This window comes from Hydractinia symbiolongicarpus, chromosome 9, assembly GCF_029227915.1.
Source record: "Hydractinia symbiolongicarpus strain clone_291-10 chromosome 9, HSymV2.1, whole genome shotgun sequence".
Taxonomy (NCBI): Eukaryota; Metazoa; Cnidaria; class Hydrozoa; order Anthoathecata; family Hydractiniidae; genus Hydractinia; species Hydractinia symbiolongicarpus.
Window position 1 is genome coordinate 4,831,829 of NC_079883.1, and position 23,809 is coordinate 4,855,637.

The following is a 23,809-nucleotide window of genomic DNA, read 5'->3' on the forward strand; positions in this document are numbered from 1 at the left end:
ATGTGCTTTTAGCCTGGGGAAACCATAAAATTATGAAGAACTGACAAAAACCAATTTTGCTCTTGCTACTGCAAATTGAATATTTGTTGGCCTCAGGTACCATTTAAGCAAGCGAAACAGAGATAGATCTATGACAAGCATGAAATCAAAAACTGTATCAGCTGCTTAACTCACGTAAACAACAACACATAGTTTTGTGTCATTAACAATCACAACAATGATGACGCTAATCGTTTAAAAAAACATATTAAGAAGACTATATACAGCGCAGTTGGTTATCATCATTATCAATCGCTACTTTTCTTCTTCTCACCAAACTTTTTCTTTTTCTTCACTTGAGCATCGGGTTTATTCATTTTGTCCGCTATTATTAATTTTGCTCGTGGGTCTTTTGGATGCAGTCCAAGTTTTTCTATGTGCATGAGTGCGATTTTTTCTTCTCCTTTTTGCTTTTGTTTTCGAATTTTTTCCTGTCTTCTATTTTCTTTGTATTCTGCAATCCATTGTGGCATCATTCTCATGTTTTCTTCAATTCTTTTCAACCTTAAAATATTAAACAGCATCACAGTACTGAAATAGTAGTAACCTTTTATGAGTCGCAAAGTAAAAAGAGACCTGCTTTATTCTGTTTTTTAAATATTAAAAATTGCAAAGAGCAGAAGGAAAAGTTAAAATGAGAAATAAAAAGGCAAATAAAAAAATATTTATTAAGTATAGAACTACAATCCTGATCAAAATTAATGCCAGTAAACACTTTTCACATGGACATGCTCAAAACTGGTGCTGACCCACATGTTAAAACTGATGCTAAACCATTTATAAATATTGATACTGAGGGAAAGAGGGATATGCTTTACTGTTTAATGGCCTACTCCCAAAACATTTTAACCAGAATTTATAGCACAAATTTTGCAAAAGACCTAAACCAGCTAATTGGACTTGCAAAAACGTTTTTTGAGACATGAAGAGATCAAATTTAGGGTTTTGGCTTGTATGACGTTTTGCACTTTAATCACTTTTAAGAATGAATTTTACAGAAAAACTTGGCACACCCTCTTCGAAGTAAAATTTTTTCCTTCACTTTTATTTCTCAACTACTTCATGGTTTCGCACGAAAAGTATTTTCTTTCTAATCTTGCTCTTGCAGACAAAATCCAATTCTTCGTTAGGAGAGCCCCCGACTTAAGCTAAATCAAACCTTATAGAGGGTATGCTTTACATAACAACTAGATATAGACATTAAAAAACAATTCAGCAGTATAAAATTTTAAATAAGAACTCGAATGTAATCTAAAATCTGAAATATAAAACAGGCTGTATACTGATTGGGTCTAAAAATCCTAAATTTTTCTACTTTCTTTTGATTTTCGCTTTCCTTCTAATCTCACATGGGTCCTTTAGTTACGCTCTAAAAACACAAGAGAAACACGAGCAGTAGTTTGTACCTTTCCTCCTTCTCTACAACATGTTTACGAACTTTCGGCATCGGATCCAGCATTCGGTCCCTCATTGGAAATTCCGGAAAGTAATGACCGGCCAAAATTAATTCTTTTCGTTGTTTCCGAAATTTCCAGGATTTGATTTGAGCTGGAATCCATTTCGTTCCTTCCCAACGTGGTCGACTTAGTTTAAGGAGAGTTTTGACTTCTTCCGATACTCGTGGAGGCGGTTCTATATGAAATGCAAATTTTAAGCTAAATCCCTGTGACCAAATCTAAATCAATGTAAAAATGGTTAATAAATTACAAAATAAAAACCTGCGAAATTTAACAAAAAAATATTTCCCCTATTTTTAGTTAAGTTGCTTGGACTTTTTTTAATTTCCTTGGTTCCCTCCATTTGAAATTACAAGTCAAGACATTAAACCAAAGTAAGAATAAGGTTTAGGGTAAAATATTCACAGCAAACAACAAAAACAACAACAACACCACCACCAACAACAACAACAAAAACAGAAGCAACAACGATGACAGTAACAGAAAACAACAAAACAAACAGCAAAAAAATGTTACACGCAATTTTTACTTTTTAAGATACGCGAACTTATACCTTCCAGCTCCTCCTTGGTATACTGCGGAAAACCTGTAAAATATTGGGAGTTATGATCACCTATCACCTGATGTGTTACTGGCAGAACACGGGGTTGTTTTGAACACAAAATTTTTGATGCAGAGCATGAAGTAAAGATGGATCTAAATAAATATACAGAAAATTACGACGACAGCAAAAATTAAACCATACCGATGACATGATAAATAAATTAACTAACCAAATTAAATATGTATATAATGAATAACCAAATTTGTATAAATATGTTGCATGCAAGTTTCTAGTTTCACACAATTTCGTATAATAAAATTAGAACAGGTTTATACTAGTTTCTTTATGTACTTTGTAAATTAATTCTCTGCAGCAATAAAAGTTACACTCGACAATGAAAAAGAACACCTAACGTGAATTTGTCCACTTATATAGTTGCTCATTGGGACAAAAAATTCAGCTATTTAAGGATGGAGGTTCAACTTATATAATTGTCATCGAGGCAAAAATTCAGCAACCGAAAGATGGAGTAAGATTGTTATTGGTTTTATTGTACTCATTCGCAAAAAATGATTTCATATAAAAAAATTATTGAACAGTAAAGGCAAATAGATCTGTTCATCTTTAAACTTATTACAGATGTTTAAGGTAAGGAAAACAATATAATGACGTCATTGAACCCCAAACGACGTCATTCAGCTGGATCATTATTTCTTTTAAACCTGATATCTCTTATACCCTTAGATCCTGATCTTCTTAGCAACACAACACTTTGTAACAAACATACATGTAATAAAATTATATAACCAATTCAATAACCAAGACTCAAACAAACATGCCAACACTTAATTACATGTCAAGTAAAAGTTATGCCCAGGCAAAGTGGCAGTTAGCACTTCATATATGTATGAATATTATACGAAGTATGTGCACAATTACATTAGCTTACTTTTTTTATTGTACTTCTCATTATGGGGCTAAAAAGATGAGAGTAATAGCGTTTCTTTTGAGAAAACACAACATTGTCATTATTTTGAAGGCAAATAAAATGGAATCAACAGAGGCACTCCATTGACATATTTAACATATCCTCCGATTTGAATCAATTCAAGAGAGGTTAGATTTTTTAAATGCTAGAAAATTTTAATGTAAAAGTCATTGATTTTGGGCTCTGACTATTTAGATTTGTTCCTAATTCGAAATCAAAAACGATACAAAAATGAAACAAATAAAATGTTTAAAACTTACATACCTTCTAGTTTTTGTTAATGAAAAAGTATCAATTAATAACAGTAATACAAAGTGTAACGAATGTAAATAAAAGTTGAAAATATAAAAATGTATTGTATCTATTTCCACAATTTCTGTTGTTATTTTACTTTCACTTTTAGCTTTCTGTTGTTATTACTCTTTCACTTTCAGTTTTCTGTTGTTATTACACTTTCAGTTTTCTGTTGTTATACACTTTCACTTTCAGTTTTCTGTTGTTATTACTCTTTCACTTTCATTTTTCTGTTGTTATTACACTTTCACTTTTCTGTTGTTATACACTTTCAGTTTTCTTTTGTTACTACACTTCACTTTCATTTTTTGTTGTTATTTTAATTTCAATTTTCAGTAAAAACATAACAAAATTTGCTACTACCTCAAGTGGATAAATTTTGGTGATTAAATTTGGCAAATTTCAGCAATATTCGGCAAATTAAATACTAGCTAAAATTTTTATAACTGACTATACGCCAAATAAATTACTCGCCAAATTTAAAATAATTTACTGTTCGCCAAATTAAATCCCGCCAAATTTTTTAAAAAAATACATTTTTTTAATTAAGAAAAGAAAAATTTTTTTTTTAGTTGCGAAGAAAAAATAATAATAATTTACCTCATCAAAAACTTTTTTTTAAAAGTTATGCAGCAAGAATTTTTCTTGTGTTGTTTTCAAAGTTATACGGCAAGAATTTTTCTTGTGTTGTTTTCAAAGTTATATATATACAGCAAGAATTATTCTTGTGCTGTTTTGAAAGTTGCAGAGAATATACTTGTATTGTTTTGAAAGTTTTACAGCAGGTTATACTTGTGCTGTTTCGAATCTTATACAGCAAGTTATTCTTCTCCTACTTAAAATAATAAAACAAACAATTTTAGTGCTCTTTTAATGTTTTTTACGCAGTTTTATAGGAAAATCTAAATTTAAGTGCAAATTCTTTTCAGACTATGGTTGTTCAGTTGAGAATATTTAAAGTCTTTCGCAGTGGTAAAATCAATTTTTTAAAGATTCATAACGGAGGAAGGTGTTACAACAAGCGTATTCTATCTTGTTTTAAGTATTTTTTCTAAATGGTATCGACTGTATTACAGTTTAGCTAGCGTAATTTTAAACATATATATTAATCATAACGAAGGAGGGTGTTACGACAACAATCTGTCTTGTTTGAATTTCCGCGCCCGAAGGCGTAGGAAATTCTTTAAAACCGTCGTTTTTTCTTTCGGAGCATTTTTTGAGAAAAAATCGACCCTGGGATTTCACGTTGGTCCGTCACAGATGTAAACTTCGTACCCAAGCTCCTTAACTACTGAGAAGTCTAGTATTGACGCTTCAGGCCAAAATTGGTATTTGTTTTCGACAAAATTTGGCACAGTTAACAAAAAAAATATGCTGAACATAATGGTGACATAATAATTTTGATTTTTCTCACCTAAATGTCATTTTAGGCCAAAATTGGTCCAAAAATTAGAACTACTTTATTTTCAACAAAATTTGGAACAGTTAACAAATAAAGTATGCTGAACATGATGCTGACATCAAAATTTTGATTTCTTCTTACATAAATGTCATTTCACGCCAAAATTGGTCCAAAAATTAAAACTACTTTATTTTCAACAAAATTTGGCACAGTAAACAAATAAAGTATGCTGAACATGATGGTGACATCAAAATTTTGATTTCTTGTTACCTAAATGTCATTTTAGGCCATAATTGGTCCAAAAATTAAAACTACTTTATTTTTGACAAATTTTGGCACAATTAACAAAAAAAGTATGCTGAACATGATGGTGACATCAAAATTTTGATTTCTTGTTACCTAAATGTCATTTTAGGTCAAAATTGGTCCAAAAATTAAAACTACTTCATTTTCAACAAAAATTAGCAAAGTTAACAAAAAAAGTATGCTGAACATAATGGTGACATCAAAATTTTGATTTTTGTCACCTAAATGCCATTTTAGGCCAAAATTGGTCCAAAAATTAAAACCACTTCATTTTCGGCTAAATCTGGCACAGTTAACAAATAAAGTATGCTGAAAATGATGATGGTACAAAAGTTTGATTTTGTCACCTAAATGTCATTTCAGGCCAAAATTTATCCAAAAAGTAAAACTGCTTTATTTTCGACAAAAATTGACACAGTTAATAAAAAATGTATGCTGAAAATGATGGTCACATCAAAATTTTGATTTTTTGTCAACTAATGCCGTTTAAGACCATAAACGTTTCAATCGCAAGACTTTCAACCATGAATGATAGGCTGTATTTTTTGTTAGCAATTTCTTTTAAAATGTGAGTTTATTATGACACGTTTCGTTTTGTTTGCGTTTGGCGTAAGATATAATGTCACTGATGGGCTTTATCTTCAGAGGTTCATGCACCAAACCCCTTCGAATGTTTGGCACAATAACACATCGAATTAGCAGGTTTTCATCAAATATTTTGGTAGCGCGCGGAAATTCTTAGAGCCCCCAGGGCTTCTTGTTTTCGCTTGTATTGTAACTATTTTAGCGAAAGTAGCTAATTTTTGTTATAAATCACATAAAAATTTTAAAAAATTCTGCTAACCACGTAACTATTTTTGTGATTATAAAATTAGCGCATCGCGCATTTCAGTTTTATTGCAAAAAATTACCAGGAGAGATAGGAAAAGGCGGATCCTAGGACAGCGATTAATATATTCTGTGCCACTCCACGTCAAATTATAGGCCATCCACGTCAAATCAACGATAGAAGAGTCTATAAAATCCGTTAGCACCTACGAATGTCCGGATCCGCCCCAACCCCCCAACCCCCGCCGTGTCCCCCGGGCCCCCTCCCCTCCCCATGGGTCCCCTACCCACCCTCATCTGTCGTGCCTTATAATTTATAGTGTTATGTGTGTCTATAATGTCCTCTTGCCAGTGTGGTAATACCATCTTCCAAAATTATGCGTTTATCATCATCCGCATTGAGCGCCAGTTTATTTGTTTTCACCGTGTGAACATCATGCTTAATCGATCGAAATGTCATTTGGGTTCTGTAAATGTTCTCACCCTCAAACAGACATCTCTTATAATCGGCGAAACCTATGGTCTCCCTCACCACACATTTCTTCACCCCCTTACATCTCTTACCCTCCCTACCACATAGCTGTTTGTATGCGTATGTCTTAGCTCTTAGGGCGATGAACTCAGTCATCACCTTACCACCCAACTCGTCCTTCATCAGCCCAATGATCTTTTTATTCAAACCTAATGGTAGAGGTCTACTATCTTCCTTATCATACCCAGATGTGTCAAATCTCGCAGACACATCGTTCGCGATATCTTTGTAGAAGTCGTCTGTTTTTATGTGGTAAACGAATGAATCCGTATCCATGTAGCAAAGCTTCACATCATCACCATATTTCGGTCTCATGTAATCATGGTGGAACTCATACATAACCATCTTGGATAGATGGAGGATTGTGGGGCCTAGGTAGATCGGTTTGTTCATTTTGATCTTGATCTTGGACATCTCTATCCCCATCAGTGTTTCCGAGAAACGGATTGCACCCCTGAAGTTTGGCTTCATCACCATTTTCTCATAATTCTTTTGGTTGGTGGCCAAACGTATATCCTTCTGTCTTCGCTGATTCTCCATTGTCTTACCAAAGACAGAATTGTTCATCAGCTTGAAGAAATCCTTTTCAAAGTCATTCTTCGACTCCGTGCGCAGCTGTGTATTGAAGTCGATGTAAGGTTTCAACCATGCGCTCTGATCAAACCTCAGTACCCTATGAACCTTATCCAGAACAAGACCGTGATTCAAAGCTTGAGCAAGCGCACGGATATGAATCACATAGTTCCTCTTGTCCGAAAGACATGGTGTCAGCTTCTCGACACCATTGATAACCTTCCTCTCAGGCATGAAAGGAAGATCGTTATGTGTGTCATGAAGATTATGTGGATATCTAACATCAACCTCAAGCATGTACCCCTTTTCACCGTTTTCCACAGCCAACTCTGAAATGAGTTCGGGTGTAAATTTACCGGAACCATCCCACTCAAACCCCCCGGTGGGCATCTTCTGTATCATAGCCCATCCATACAGATTGTTAGCATCAAGATACTGTAGATAGGTTGTATCTTCCGAAGTATTATACATATCACCCATATATGGATTATTTGCCTTCGCGTGTCTGTGAACGGCCTGACAGAGACCGCCCCTAATACCCATCTCCACAAACAGTAACATATCCATATCTGACAACAAATCCAGCTTAACATCTGCCTTTTTCAGGCATGCCTGCCAAGCTAATCCGGGGGCCGTGTAAAAATGAGCGGGATCTAGTTTATAGTTTTTCAAACATGTCTCTCTGAATGTCTCAAACACATCACTCAGAAGCAGAACATCCGTCTTGAGATAGATATCATGATAAACGCCCATATTTTCAACTTTCATGTCCTTCCACACCTTCTGGGCATGCGCATAATCAGCATCGCTAATACCATTCATGTTCAACTTGCTATAAAAGTCATCTTTCGAAGGAAGCCTGGTTTCATTAAACCTATCGAATGAATCAACATACTCATATGGGTATACACCCTTCCTTCTCATTATGTTGAATTGCTCATCATTGAAGAATTTTCTAAGGTTTTTACACTGATCATCGGATAGATTGTCAGCCAAGGAACCTAATCCTCTTGACATAAATCTAAATGAATCGATGAATCTCAGCTTTATCTTTTTGTCTTTGGTCTCACCATTTTTGTTGGTGTATTCACCAACCTTAACATCGGTCGAGAAAGAGATATATTTCTCTTTATTTTCAGCGATTACACTCATACCACCTTCTCCATACTTCTTCGCAAGCTCTTTGATAAATAGATGCGCATCATATCCGCTCAGATTATGGAAGACAACCGGAATATAATTAGGCACCTTGTAACGGAGATTACATTCCATGTGTGCCGATCCACGAAACTTTCCGGTAAAATGACAGTGATCCTTAACCTTGATGTCATCATCACCAAATTCTCTCATACAGATGTGGCAGTTGGTGGAATTTTCATATCCATCAAGTTCTTCATCGGTTAGATCTTGCATACCAAGTTGTGGAAACATGTTGTATAACCTTTTCGCCTCGGAAACCACATGATCCACAAAGCGCGGAACACAGTCATCACCACGGTAAAGCTTCAGAGGGTCCAAAACTTCACCATGAGCATATTTACTATAACAACAGAATCCGGTGGGGATATGTTTACCAACTTTCTCGGTGGACGATCCACACTCTATCTCTTCAGGTTTTGTAAAAGCTTCGAAATCGGCATACATGATGAATGGGGCTTTGAGCTGGTACTGACCGTGGGTGAAGGTTAAGGTGCTACCCTCCTTAGGGAGTTGAATATTAACGGCATCGTTATTCTTACAATACTCAAAGTGCTCATCCCTTTTCCGTTCGCTTGGAAAACCAGAGAGACAATTCAAGCAATAATGCTCTTTATTTTTATGCTTTGAGTTGACCTTGCTCAGGACACCACTCAGGTTCTTAACAGCGATATAATGCCTCTTATCCCCTTCACACAGTAAAAACAAAACAACCGTCTCATCACGGTCAAGATGCTTCGACTTTCGACACATATAGACACCCTCTATGTCATCTTTTGTCAAAACATGCACAGCGATATCAGAGTTCCTTCTCTCAAACAAATCTATCTTGTTTAGTGCCATAGGGAAAGTTATACCATCCCAATTGCACTTGTCTTCAAACTTCTTAAGGTTTGAGATTCGTTCAGGATGATTATCAATCTTATCATGATATAAGGCAGCTAAAACGGCCCATTTGAAGCATTCATCATCTTCATTTTTGGGATTGATCACGGAGAACTTACCACTGAAATTCTTGGGTAGTGGCAAGTAAGAACTACCTCTAGTTAATTTTAGTTTGTGAAAGTCCACATGCATATGTAGGATTTTATCGATTGTGAATCCGCTGGCGGGAAGCGCAGGGTTTTCAATCTGCTCGATTATCTTATTACACATCCGATCGAAAACATCAGAAATGTCATCGTGGGCGTGCAGTATCTCCATATAGCTATTGAAAGCTTTATCGACATGTACACACGGGGCATCGGTCGAGCTGGTGTCCTCCTTTACCCATTTCACCCACAGGGTCGACTGAGTCTTCAGCGACTTCTTCTGCCTGAGCACGTCCTTCATCAACCTCTTAACGATAGGTTGAACCTGTTTGAGAAAGACCTTGACATTCTTCTTCTTACCATCTGAGTTTATCTTGAACCTTTTGTATGAACCTACAAACGCTTCTTCAATAGGAGTATAAGGATTTTCCTCTTTCACCTCTTCCTCCTCTTTCACCTCTTCCTCTCCACTGCCCTTTTTATAAAAACCCATGATCTTATCCTTCATGGTTTTGAAAGCTTTTGTTGTTTTATACTTAATAGCCTTAGGTACATGATTTATCAACCAGTCTCTCCATTCAATCAACTTGCTTTTCACAATAGGTCTGGTTTTAGCAATTTCTTCCTGCTCAAAAATATCCATGTCAGAGCCAGATCTAAATGGTCTAGGTCTAGGTCTCGGTGCCGGTATGGGTACAGATCCGTCGGATCCTAGAAAACCCCCCAGAGATTTGATTGATGTCGGTGGTACATGTATGGTGGGTCTAGATGTTGGTAAAGGGCTGTAGAGTCTAGGCGGTCCGGTGTATCTAGGTGCCGGTATCGGTCTCGACACCGCTCTAGGTGCCGGTCTCGGTCTCGGTCTAGGTCTCGACACCGGTACGGGTCTCGAGGGTCTCGGCATGGGTACCGGTCTAACCGGTGCTGAAACGGTAGTTGGTCCCAATAATTCGATAATCTCGGCCTTTCTGAGCTTTGCGTAGCCATCTAGGCCGCGTTCCTTAGCGAGTTTTCTTAATTCAGCAAAGGTATTTCTCGAAGTCATGCTTGCGTATGATATACGAATACAGAATCTTTAACCCTTTTTTTAAAAAAATCGTAAACCGTGTTGGAGGGTCATGAGTGTCCTAGTTTGTGGTTGCCACACCGTGCTAAAATTGTAGTAAAACACGCTAAAACACACAGAGCATCGATAGACCGTGGGTACCCACCCACCAGCACCTCGAGGGTCGTGAATCACATTTGTTACCCGCTCGAGTAACAAAAAAAATACCCAATCACTTGGATCTTTTGTCGTTATAACGTTTTTGAGCTTTTAGATATGCCTCCCTGTTTTTGTCCTCCACCTTGAATAGTATCCGTACCGTTGCCGTTTGGTATCCGGATCGATGGTGTAGGATGGGTCGAGATCATTCTTCTCAATCACCTCAACCAGTTTAGCCTTTCTCATACCCACGATATACTTAATTCCGCGGGATTTAGCAACCTCTTGCAACTCTCGCAGTTTCATCAATTTGTAGTCCGGTGTGGTATTCATGTCCGACATATACGCATATACATATACATATAAAAACTTTAAGCACTTTTATCGTACCACATCATAACAAAAAAGGAGATAAATAAAGGTGTGCATAAATAAAACATGTCAAACTCTAAACTTCAAGAGACTTACTATCAACCTCAAAATTTATGGAAAGGACAAAAGGCTGTTCAGAGCTTAAGAGGATTTGGTTTCAGGCCAAAGGAGATTAGGAAGTGGCTATCAAAACAAGCATTTTGGCAAGTACATTTACCCGCCCCAAAACATGTTGAAAGACCACATTATGAAGTTACCACCCCTAATGATTTACATCAATTCGATTTATTGTACATGCCCGGTGACATACTGTATGGTAATAAATATAAGTACATTTTGTCGGGAATCGATGCTGCTTCCAGATACAAAGTAGCCCGACCTTTGAGGACTAAGAAAGCCAAAGAGGTTGCCGCTATGATTGAGGACATCTACAAGGCAGGACCATTAACTTATCCGAAAACTTTCCAATGTGATAACGGTTCAGAATTCAAAGCAGATGTGACAAAGCTGTTGGAGAAGCATAAGGTTGAAATTAAAAGGGCGACTACAAAATATAAGCATACGCACACAGCTTTTGTTGAGGCGTTGAACAAGATACTTGCGGAAAATTTATTCAAAATACAAGATGCTCAAGAACTGAATGATTCGGAAAAGGTATCATCTACATGGGTTAAGCATCTGTATAAACTGATTGATAGGCTAAACGATACAAAGACGCAGATGATTGATATGAAGCCAAAAGATGCTATTATAATGAAAGAGGTGCCTCTTGTTAATCAAGAGAGCTATCCACCTGAAGTAGAATTACCTAAGGATGGCCTGTATAGATATCTACTACAACCTGGTGAAGAGCATGATGATGGGCGGAGACGGGCAACCGATAGAATATGGTCGAAAAACACATATAGATTGCGTGAGGTAATAGCGCAACCTGGTAACCGTGTAATGTACTATGTTCAAGACGGACCCGGACGGGCTTTTGTAAAAGAGGAATTGATGTTAATACCTGAAGATACAGATTTACCTCCTGATTATGTGCAAGGTTGGTGAAAAAGGGGACGATATCTTTACCTGTTTCTGGTAAAGATGATGCCGGGGATCGCGCAGGGTGGTCGGCAGATAGGGCCGCTATGACTCAGTCTTGGGTATCCATCGACACCTCGGGATTTTTGTTACTCGGGCGGGTAACAAAGGCCGGGAATTCGCGTTCAATATTGTCTAATGACAAAATCTATTGGCGCTCGACACACGGGACAATTATCTTCCCCCTTTTCCAATTTATATGCGCACGATAAACAGCAGCAGCAATGTCCCGTTCTACCATGAACAAAGGTTGCGCTCTTTCTTTTAGAAAGACAAATTATGCATTTGTCCTCGTCCTCTAGGTCATCATCGTCATCACTAAAAAAATCACGATCAATCAGCGCTCTTGTCCTCGTCGTCCTCTTCTCATCGTCGTACTCCTCTTCCTCTTCTTCCTCCTCTTCCTCCTCATCGTCGTACTCCTCTTCCTCTTCCTCCTCTTCCTCCTCTTCCTCCTTATCGTCGTACTCCTCGACATCATCTATGTCCATATATGTCCATATTTCATACGGACCTGTGGCGACTGCATAGACGCGCGCTTCTATTATGGGAGTTCCATAGTATCCGAGTCCGACTCCTCCGGTGCGTAAGACACTTCGAGCTTTTACGTGTTCTATAATATCATCATAGGATTCATGATCAGAGTCCGGACCGATCCCCTCAAAGTCATCATATTGTAGTTCCAATATTTCGACCATGTTCAGTAATTCTTCGCAACAAGATCTGCTGGATGCGGAATTCAGGCATGGGTCTACTGTGCGGCCGAAATATTCGTCCGCCCAGGAGCCGAATCTTTCGAGGAACTGTCGGTTTTCGTCATCTGTAAATCTCGACGTCATGCTTGGATATGATATACGATATAGGAATTTTTAACCCAATTTTTATAGATCGTATTTGAGGTTAGCGATTCGCACGCCATGGATATCTCCACCCACCGATATTTGTTACCCGGACGGGTAACAAAATGCGCACAATCACTTGGATCTCTTGTCGTTATAACGTTTTTGACATTTCAGGTACGCCTCCCTGTTTTTCTCCCTCCAGCCGGTACAGTATCCATACCATCCCCGCTTGGTATCCGGATCTATGGTGTATGACGGATCCAGATCATTCTTCTCAATCACCTCAATCAGCTTGGCCTTTTTCATCGCGCAAATATACTTCACCCCACGAGCTTTGGCAATCTCTCGCAACTCTCGCAGTTTCATCAATTTGTAGTCCGGCGTGGTATTCATGTCCGACATATTATGGCATATACATGTACGGCTAAAAACTTTAAGCACTTTTATCGTACCACACGAAATATGCGAGCGGTGTACATGCGCACATCACTAACCTTGATTTACGGTCCTTCTGAGGCTTTGAACCTCGTCCATTAGACTTTTTTCAAACTGGCTGCGAGTTTCGCTCTCCATCTTTCTGTCGGTTTTCGTCATCTTGTCCAGAGCTTCGTAGTATATACCGCTCAGGGTTTGAAATTCAATGTGACTAATGTCATCATTATTCAGAGCCCGCGAGACGGAGTTTTCAAACACGGCGATGGCGGATGTCGCAACATCATATAATTTCATGACCTTGTCGAGCTTGCTTCGATATCTTTTAATCAGGGCCATGACGGAGCCCGTGAAAATGGTTCCGGACAGTGCTACGGCTCCCAATCCCACGGAAGCGGGGATTCCGATGAGCGTGGCACCGGTTACCACCGAACCTATGCCCGAAGCGACGGTTAGGGCCGTGGCGCTGGCATTTAAAAGCACCAGTCTGTGCAGCGTCTTGTTATATTTCTCATATTTTGTATTGAACTTATCACGTAATTTTCTAAGCTCCCCAAGTTGAGAGTTCACAGTATTAGTATTAAACTTGTCCTGCTCGCTCGAATACTCGGGAGCCGTGGGTAGCTTCGGATAAATCTCTGCCATTTGGTTACTACAAAGAAAAAAACTTTACTCTAAATAACTTATATCCAGTTTATCCAGATCCTTGAGAGTTCTATGATACGTATCACACAAATTCTCAAAATCGGCTCTACAGATCCGAGTGTGCCAGAGTAGCGTTTTATCGAAAACATTGATGGCATTTTGTACAACGCGATATGCGGCTCTTAATTTGCTAAGTTTCTCCCGATATGTCCTAACATATTGGGCGGTAACCGCATAGGAAGTCGAGCCCAATAGACACATACCCGAATTCCACATGTAATTTCCATGGGTACCGCCCAAATTTCTAATAATGGTCACCGCGGTCGCTATCGAGCCGGTAATGGCTGCGGTTCCGGATAATCCCTCCAGAATCGACCATATGATCAGAGATCCTCCGTGTTCGTGCGTCCTGTCTTGGAACTTGCCTCGTAATTTCACCAGCTCCTCAAGTTGGGAATTGGATATATCCGTTTTAAAAGTTTCTTCTCTGGTACTAGAACTCTCTGCCATTTCTATTATATTAGGAAAAAACTATCCTTTAAATAAAATAATGGCGGACATTGATATTGATCCGTTTGGTGACCACGACCAACCCGACGAGGGTACCGATGACTCCACACCTCTGGTACCGAGGGAACGCACACGAGTACAGATACATACTCCCGATGAGGAGACATCATTCGGTGGAGAAACCTCTCTGCGCTCCAGAGTTACCAGTGAGCTGGTTAAATCGCTCTATGAGAAGCTACTAACTATATATCCAAACGAGAACCCGAGCGTGATACATACCGATCTGTTTGAGTCTCGTGGTCGTGAATTATACTACAAGGGTGATAACAGACCTCTGACAAATGGTGGATCTCTAAGGTCTACCGGTACCATTGCAGATCTATTGGGCAAGAAAAGGCTGCGCGGTTTGGGGTTCGATATACCGAAAGGTAGTATAACCCCCCGACAGGCCGCTAGGCTAAACAAAATAGAAGAGAGACTACCGTCACCGGATAAAATAGAGAATGCGACCGATATAGAATTAGAAACCATGTCTGGGGATGTTGTGAACAGTGCGGAAGATTTAATTTCATTGGTCAAACAACAATCTGTAGACCATGAAGCAACCCAGACCGGTGATCTATTTGAATATCCTATGCGTGAATTGCTAGGATTGGATAGATCATTGAGAAACATAAGAGGAAGTCTTCAGGATGAAGTTGCAAAAAAGGTTCAGCTCGAACAGCATATTGACAGAGAAAAAAACAAGTTGGAAGAGATGGAAAACACACCAAATATGACCGAGGAACAACAAAATGAAGCGAAAGAAAGGTTGAAAGGTTTGCAAAATGAGTTGAAAGGCCGGCAAGAGATTATCGATATTCTCAAAGGTAAACTTAACAGTCAAATAAAAAGCATCAGGGAGACGATTACCAAAGTACTTGACAAAGAAACTACATTGGGTGAAAAGATACGAACGCTATTCCGTGAACAGGGTATCACCATCGTCAGTGTACTAACGGCATTTGGTATGGTTATCGGCCTTCTAGTTGAAACTTTGACACCAGGGGGTGGGGGGTCATCCACCGGTAATACAAAAAATCATGAAAAAACCAAAGGTGGTGCGAGGGAATGGATAAAGAACAAGCTGAGTGCGCTAGGATCTCTCCTGGGTAGATTAGCCGGTGCCGCAGCCGCATCACTGCCCGGTATAATTGGATCCATCGTATCGTGGATCCTAAATAGAGCAAAGGAGGTCGTCGGTTGGTTGAGTCAAAACCTGTGGGCTTTGATAGTCGGAATCGGAGGTCTGATATACACCTACATGGTAACAAAGCGTTAGCTATTCCGAATATATGTTACATGTGTCATGTAACATAGTAGTAGTAATACCCGCGGCATGGTACTATTTTTCGAAATACCACACGGCACCCCCGACACAGATCATGCTTAGCGCGATAAATGCCAATTCCCGTTCATGTTGGCCGTTGCTGGGTGTATAAAAGTCGCTCAATACGGGCCTGCGCGGAATATCTGTGAGAGGTGATCCTCCAAATACTTTTTTATATTCCCGCATCGCGTCATCCAGCTCCGTGAATTTACCCTCGGCCTTCTTCTCAAGTCTGAGCTTCTTATTGATAAAGTCCACCCTCTCCTGTCTTTTACGTTGCCATATAACCTGAGCCTTTTGCAGCTGTTCTATGGCCAGATCATGCCGCTTCCGTTCCTTATCTATCCTATCCTTTGATAAACTTGAAAAGAGGTAGCTTGATCCGGTGAAAGCCAAAGCGTTAGCGAAGGCACCTCCCAACATCATTGCAATTGAAGCCATGTTTATATAATCCGATATAATATAGTGGCGTTATTTTAATGCGATAGCCTCGGAGGCTATGACATCAGAGTCGTCTATGACCTCGGTATCGAGGTATTCCACCTTGGGTAAAATCCTCTCAACTTTCTTGCGTTGGCATAAAACCCAGACCAACCATTCCAGTATTCGCAACATTATATATTTATAGTTTCAGGTATAATTTTTTGCTTAACCAGATATTCTCTTGACATTTCACTTGCGGCGACTATGGCTACAAGCTTTCCGGTATCTTCCAGGTCAAACTTCTGAATTGAGGGTGGTGTCATTTTTAATACCTTTTTCCCGAGCATTGAATAGCCTACGGCGAAAACGCATACGACCGATGCCTTATAAATATCGTTTACTATACTTTTCTTATCCATGTCTTATATTTACTTCAAGATTATAGTATCGCGATATTATCCCTTTATTGCGTCTTTAGTGTGTCTGAGGTGCCGAGTGTGTCTGAGGTGCCGAGTGTGTCTGAGGTGCCGGCCGGGTTTGTGTCTGAGGTGCCGACTGTACCTCTGCCTGTATTCACTCTCTAGTAATGTTACAACGCGTCTGGATTTTCCGCAGCCCGTTGGACCGACGAATAGTGCCGTGTGAGGATCTTTCATGTAGTCCATCTTAATATAGTACATCCATAATTTCACCGTTTTGAATATTTAATTGAGCATCCATGATTAGATATATGTAGGCGTTTAAGGATCCCGCGGTTTCGGCCGTCTTTTCAACTTGCAGTGTGATCCCCTCGCTCGCATTTTCAATCCGTCGGCCGGTCCCGTGCAGTGAGTTTTCATCTATGGTTCTGAAATCCAGCCATAGAGCATATTTCGTGGTTAGGTAGTCCGCGACCTTCACATCATGTAGTTGCAGATGTTTCTGTATTTCACCGGCGTTGCTGTCCTTTTGCTTGCCCTCCGCGAAATACTTGCATATTTCACCATAATGCTCAAACGGTTGCATCCCCTGAGCGAAAAGTTGGTTAGGTTTACCCTCAACTATGGCGGATACCTTTTTGATCTTAGGATTGTAGAACCTACCGGTATCTCGTTTGTAAGCTTTCTCTTCCTCAAACAGAACCAATATACCCTTCAGGGACTTGCACGGTGTATTGAATGACCAATTCCACGTTGTGTCCGACTTATCCACCCTAATTTGTCTATGTCTCAGAAATCTGTCATAGAGTACGGCCATGTTTTGGTATTCATTTGAAATGAATCTGGCGAGTGTGGGTTGTGTCACAATCTCATATTCGAGAGATATGTTGGAGATTTTGTATTTAGCATCCGGCGCGGGTGCCGATGTGGCACCGGAAGGTTTGGTTGGTGTTGATAATACTACCCTGTCATAATTGTTGAATGTTATCTCATAACACAGTCTATTACCTAATCCGGCCTGATAATATGGGATCGTGCTATCCAACATTTCAAAATCTAGTGGTATGGTGAACTTGTTTTTGTATGCATCATAAATAGCTTTGTCCGCTACCTCTGATGCGTCTTTATCCGCGGCTCCAACTCTCAGTTTCATACAGTTTTCTGTACACCCTTCATCAAAGATGATACCTTGTCTTATTGCATTTCTTTTTTCGGACTTGGTTAGCCATAAATCTCTGTAGCACCCGAAAAGATCAAAGTCATCAATGCTCAGAATCTCGGTACCCTCGAACTTGATAGCTAGCTTTTTAACAATTGCCCTCCCTATGTTAGAGACCAATGTTCTCTTCGTGTCGACTTTTGACTCGAGTTCAACGTCGAAACTTATTTTCGAAGTACCAGGAACAATGACATAATCGTTACCTAAATTAGGGAACCTAATCAGGAGTAACTGGTTCTGATCAATCTCACTTGGGTTGTGAGTGACAATTACTTTTTGATGCGTTCCTTTTACGCCATGTGCGATCCTAAGTGAACGCTCTGGGTTTAACTTTTTCCCGTATTCCATGCTATTCCATATTACTTTTATTTTATTTTACTTTAATTCGGTTAATGCTACGGTATCATCTGTACGCCGTATCTCTTATGTGAATGGTAACTGTTGTCTTCATACCACCCCATAACACCTTACCATCCTGACCTGTGACTCTCATGGTAAGTGATTGAAGTAAACCTTTCTTTAGTTTCTTATATTGCGGATTTTTCGGTTCAATATATGTAAAATCACCACCATACTCGGATATATGATATGTCATCAGGTTGTTGCTATATTCACCATCTTTAAGATTTAACGAGTTATCCAATTCATTAAGATTAAAATGTAGTTCCGTTACACCCTCCATATTGAATATTTTACTCAACTTAGAGTTTCTAGCTAGTTGTGTTGATTTTACATCACCTCTCACGATTGAATTCAACTCCCTACCCGTGTAGTGCTGACCCTGTTGTAACCTAACCGTGGTAACTCCATCGGCCAAGGGTATATCTATTGGAGCTGTAGCTACATATGTGACATTATCCGAAAACGTCTCCACGATCGCAACCTCCTTTGTACCATGTGAGTTGTCTATCGGTTGATACAAATAGATTTTCTTCTCGCTATTTACGTCCTTTATTGTGATATACATTATTATATTAGAGATTGTGAATATATTTAAATCAAAGAATGGATGACATTTTCAGATATAACCCGAATGCGGGATATAAGCCAAATGGAGGGCGGGATCTTCAAATATTGGGCGCTAGGGATCTGTACAAACAGGCCATTATTGTGTCTGAAAGTGGCTCTTTCCCCGCTTCCTTTCCTAATATTTTTATCAATTATGAACTTAGTCATAACGCGCAACGTATGAGAATTTGGAATGATCAACCTTTTAGATTATGGCAAACCCAGCTAAATTTCGCCACTTGGTGCGCTTCAAGTGCCTGTGGGGTAAGTTCGGAACACCTGAAGGATGGTAGATCTATGGTCAGGTCAATATATCGTTTTCATGTGTATTATCACATTAGACGAATCATTAAGCACCTACAGACACCTCTACCCTTTGAGGATAGTTTTAATCAATATGATAATCCTTATTCAAATGAGGCATTTCTAAAAATCTGTGGTGAGTATGATGTTGATTCCAACCCCATGAAATACAGAGGTCAGTACTTTTTCACTTCATATCAAAAAAGACGTAAAGACTATCCAACTCCCGGGTTGAGTTATTTCACTAACGACTCCATGACGCGGTGGATTGTGGAAAAATCCGATGGATTTACAAAAACGGGCCTTGTGAAGATCTCAAGCAGTGTTAGGGCCTATGCCTATCTTGTTCTTAGTTCTCAGGCCTCGGCACGCTCCTCCATCCTTGGTAATGATTCAAGTGCTCTGACCGCCCAAAGAGTTTTTATGAATAACCTTGAAGACATTGTTGACCGTAGGGTTGATATTCAGGAGGACATTAAACGTTATCAGGATACGTTAAACTACGCTTCAAGTAAGGTTGATTATTCGGTTGGACAAGGTATTTATATGTTACCTAGTGACATGAATCTCAGAATTAAGACAGGGGTGGTAGGTTACAACAACAAGATTTTGATATCGGGTGAAGATCTTACCATTGGTATCAATCGAAAGGTCAATGTTACCGAATCACATAAGATAACTAAAAAGAAGCCTGTAACACCCAATCATCCTGATCATACCGATAAACACATTACCGTACACCACGTGGATACTACAGATAAACACATTACCGTACACCACGTGGATACTACAGATAAACACATTACTGCACCTTACCACAAAGATACTCCTCCTCCTCCTCCTACGCACGAAGATGAGAAGATCGCTCTTGTGATTGTTATGACAACGGGTTATTTCATATGGTATTTGTTTAGATAAAGAATGACGTCAATCAAGCCAGAATAACAATAGAGAAACAATGCATTCCTTACATACCAAATATCCTTAGCAACGGCTACTTTCGTTTTAACTTTTTTCTTATGTAAACAACTTTCTGGTATGTAAAATATGTAAAATCCTATTGTTATAAGCGTTTGATTGACAGATGGTATATAACAAAAACTGCTTTCCGATAGAATCTATAAAGTGGTATAAAGAGATGTAATCGTGAATATAAACACAATGGCTTTTCCAACAGTTGAAGAATTTGAACAAAACATAGAACAAGTTACTCCAATCATAAAGTGGAGAGAGCTGCCTAAAAACGATATTTACCTTGTTAAATATGTGAAAGAGATGGAAATATCAAGACCTGGTGCTCTTTCTGAAAAATCTATGTATGCGGAGGTTCAAGATAGAATGGGAAATAAATATAAGACATGGTTGCCCGCAAGACTTTGTGATGAATTAAAGGATTATAGTTTCAAGGGTGATGCCTTTGTCAGATCAAATGGTCTCAAACAATCTCAAAATAATCATCAAAATCAATTCTTCAGTTATGACATTATGTGGCGCTAAACCTTGCAATGTTGCAATCATCTTTACTTGTTTCTGGTAAAGATAGACACACATAACACTATAAATTATAGGAGACGACAGATGAGGGTGGGGAGGGACCCATGGGACGGGGATGGGGGCCAGGGGGACACGACAGGGGAGGGTGGGGATGAGGGCCCGGGGGACACGGCTGGGGAGGGGGGTTTTGGACAGATATCGTTGATTTAATGGATCATGCCCACTTATTTAACGTAAAGTGGTAAAGTGCACATGGATTTTATCGACTCTTCTATCGTTGATTTAACGGGGATGATCCGTAATTTAACGTGGGATAGGAAACTGCTAAGGGGGTCTGTCCTAACATTGGGGTTTTCCTATCTCTCCAGGAACAAAGAATCAACTTACAGTGGCCTTCACAACAGTGGTCCCTCAAGTAAAGTAACGTTATTGATTCACCTTGTTGACATTCAACCAACAAAAATAACATCATCGATTATCTTCTATGATCATTATAATTTCACGAGATGGGATGAGAATTTTTTTTTTCTTAAAACTTTTTTTGCTTGATATTATTATTTTTTTGTTTTTGTGAAAACTAGGGTTGGTTGGGCCCTTAGAAAAACTAATTAAATTGGAGTCCCATTAGCTTAGTTTTTGACCCACCTGGGGTCTATATTTATCATGCGACCAACCATGTGGTTGTTTTATCAAGATTAAAGATAGGAAAATGTTTCCAGTCTGGGACAAGCTTCGAACTAACATTTCTTGACAAATAAAGTGGTTGAATTGATAGACTTTGTTTTTTTCTGACGCTAAAAGGTTCTAAAATGTTTCAAACAAAGAATTAACTTAGGATCTATATTATATTACCCGTACACGTCTGTCTGTCACGCAAAATAGCACGACACACGCAATGTGGTATAAAAAGGACGGGCGAACCCGTGGATTATTTCCAAGGGCAAACTAGTTGTAAAAAATAAATAAAGTTATACATAATTTATAATCCCTGTATGTAATTGGGCGATGGCCGTATATGGGCGAACCCACTCTACTTGAATTTTTTTTAAAACGTCAAATTTTACTGAAAACATCCACACTTTTAAAGCGCTTTTACTAAAAGTAGGAACCAACAGTTTTATGTGATCACAAGAGAACGACCAGTTAAATAGCAACTACTGCTTCGAATGTGAAACATTTTATAATGTACACAACAGTTCATGACCCATTTTTCTGAAATGTTTATGTCTGGAGTGACACCAGACATAAACATTTGAAGCTTTAGAAACCACACGCAAGAATTAACAAAAACAAAATTAATATTTTAAATAACAAACTAATATCTGAATTGTAAAGCATATAAAACGAAAAATACTATACAGAGGAGAGTCCAAAACGATACATTGTTTTCTTGTGGTAGACGTTAAAGTTAGAATAAATTGAATGAAATAATAAACTGCACAGTTTGAAGGCATTGTGCATGAGAGATATCTCTACTGCCATTGTATTCACTGTTGAGGAATCCCTATCGAATTTTAGTTTATTGTTCACAGCGATTACACACTTCCTTCAACGCTTCCTAAAAAATTATTCCGCTTAATCAGATTATGTATTTGACCGAAGGATTTCAATTTTCGCCTTTTGAAGAATTTAAAAGAAATTCAGCATTATTTAAGTTAAAATAACTAAAAGATAATATCATTAATAAGAAAAAAAAACTTCTTTAATAACGAAATTTTCTTTTAGATAATAATTTTTATGATTCATCGAAGGTGTATTAAATATTATTATTAGCGGCCGTTCGACTTTCCGTAATTTAAGTTAATTTAAATATCTGTTTGCCCCACAAGTAATAACAAAGTTTGATTAACGAGTCTGCTTACGACTTCTTCGTATTCGGGTTGAAATTCCTTGCCGTACATTGTTGGACTCTGTATGTTCCTTACGCCAAAAGAGCAGCCCCTGTGCGGTGTACAGGGGTAAAGGAAATGTTTTTTTAAAAAAATTTTTTTGATCGCACGCTTTGCACGCGTAGAATTTTTGAGGTGTGTGATCTACCGCACGCCTGCCTAAATTCTTACGAAATGGCCTGAGAAAATATACGTTTTTTTCTCAAATAGTTTCTGTTCAAGTAAAAGAATTATGCTTTTGATATGAACGTTTTTTCCCTGAAACGGGTTACATTTTATTTCAAAAAATGAACTTTAATGCAGAAACCACTATTTTCGTTCTGTTTTTCTTATTTATTGCCATTATTGCCTTTAGGCGAAATAAATAAATAAATAACTTAAGTTGGTTAATTATCGCGAATTCCGCGAATTTTATTCATACTTTCAAAAATTAATCTTCGCGAAATCCATTTATTGGAACTCGTGAAAACAAAATTAGCTAGTTAGCAGGAGCATAAAGTATCAGAAAAAAGCCATGAAACTAGGTGCCCTTTTATTTATCATATTTGATAGTTTTAAGGTTGTGAAGTGTTGTGCATAAAAATCACAACACCTTTGCGCTGCTGTTGCAACCTTATCTGGAGTAAATTAATAATAACTGCTGGTTCTCTTGTGGTTACTTGAAAAACAGCTGGTTCTCTGGTGCTTACTTCTTAACTAGTGGTTCTCTGGTGGTGACTTCGAAATACTGCTGGTTACTGTTGGTTACACTGCTGGTTTCTACTTTCAGTATCTACGCTTTTAATGGCATATGCAGTTTATATCAGCACCCTCATCAATAGAGGGTCAGCACTTTACCACTCCCTACAACATCCAACAGCTCACACAATATGCCATTGCAATACGACATGGCTTGGGTTAACCCCCATTACAGGGGTTATATCGTAAAAATTCACTCACCCATATTGAATCGCCACAAAGTGGAACCCTGGTTTCTCTGCACACAGGTGTGAGAGCTATAGCCACTAAGCTACAGGGCGATTCAATTATAATATTGACTGCATAAAATTGTATTATTACTGCATATTATCTTATTAATAACAACTGCATATGTAGTCGTATATTGTGACTGAATAATGTATGCAGTAACGGTCTTCCATACCACAATGCTGGGGTTTGTTGATGAAGTCGTTATTCAAATTCAAGAACTATAAAATGGAAGAGAAACTCACCGCTGCGTGCAGTTGAAAACGAAACGAAAGGCGCTCGTGGTTGCCATGTTTTTTACTTGATTACCCAGGCAAAGTCTACTATCAATGTTAAAGCGCGGGCAAAGGTGGGCCGGCAATATGCAAGGCTTCACTTGCTAAATAATCTGGGAATGCAGAATTGACTATTACTTTTAGTAAATGTGTTTAGGTTTTAGG

At 38.6% G+C, this 23,809-nt stretch overlaps 1 protein-coding gene across 2 annotated transcripts; it reads right to left on the reverse strand.

Moving 5' to 3' along the window:
* Positions 1-142: 142 nt before the first annotated feature.
* On the reverse strand, positions 143-23,735 carry LOC130657438 (uncharacterized). 2 transcript variants are annotated; one of them, XM_057460421.1, is made up of 4 exons: positions 23,615-23,735; positions 2,050-2,192; positions 1,446-1,671; positions 143-543 (listed from the first exon to the last, which is right to left on the reverse strand). In XM_057460421.1, the coding sequence occupies exons 1-4, from the start codon at positions 23,659-23,661 to the stop codon at positions 288-290; spliced, it is 672 nt and encodes a 223-aa protein (XP_057316404.1). In that variant the 5' UTR covers positions 23,662-23,735; the 3' UTR covers positions 143-287. The 2 variants fall into 2 exon arrangements, with proteins under 2 accessions (XP_057316404.1, XP_057316405.1); XM_057460422.1 differs by lacking the exon at positions 23,615-23,735 and adding an exon at positions 3,923-4,005.
* Positions 23,736-23,809: the final 74 nt, after the last annotated feature.

What these genes read in the sequence shown, in the direction of transcription:
- LOC130657438 (XM_057460421.1), bottom strand. Translation starts at nt 23,661, where the DNA reads ATGGCAACCACGAGCGCCTTTCGTTTCGTTTTCAACTGCACGCAGCG. An exon ending in GTTTTCAACTGCACGCAGCG is followed by an intron (nt 2,193 to 23,614) that starts GTGAGTTTCTCT and finishes ATATTTATTTAG; the next exon opens with ATCCATCTTTACTTCATGCT. An exon ending in GTTGTAGAGAAGGAGGAAAG is followed by an intron (nt 544 to 1,445) that starts GTACAAACTACT and finishes TAATATTTTAAG; the next exon opens with GTTGAAAAGAATTGAAGAAA.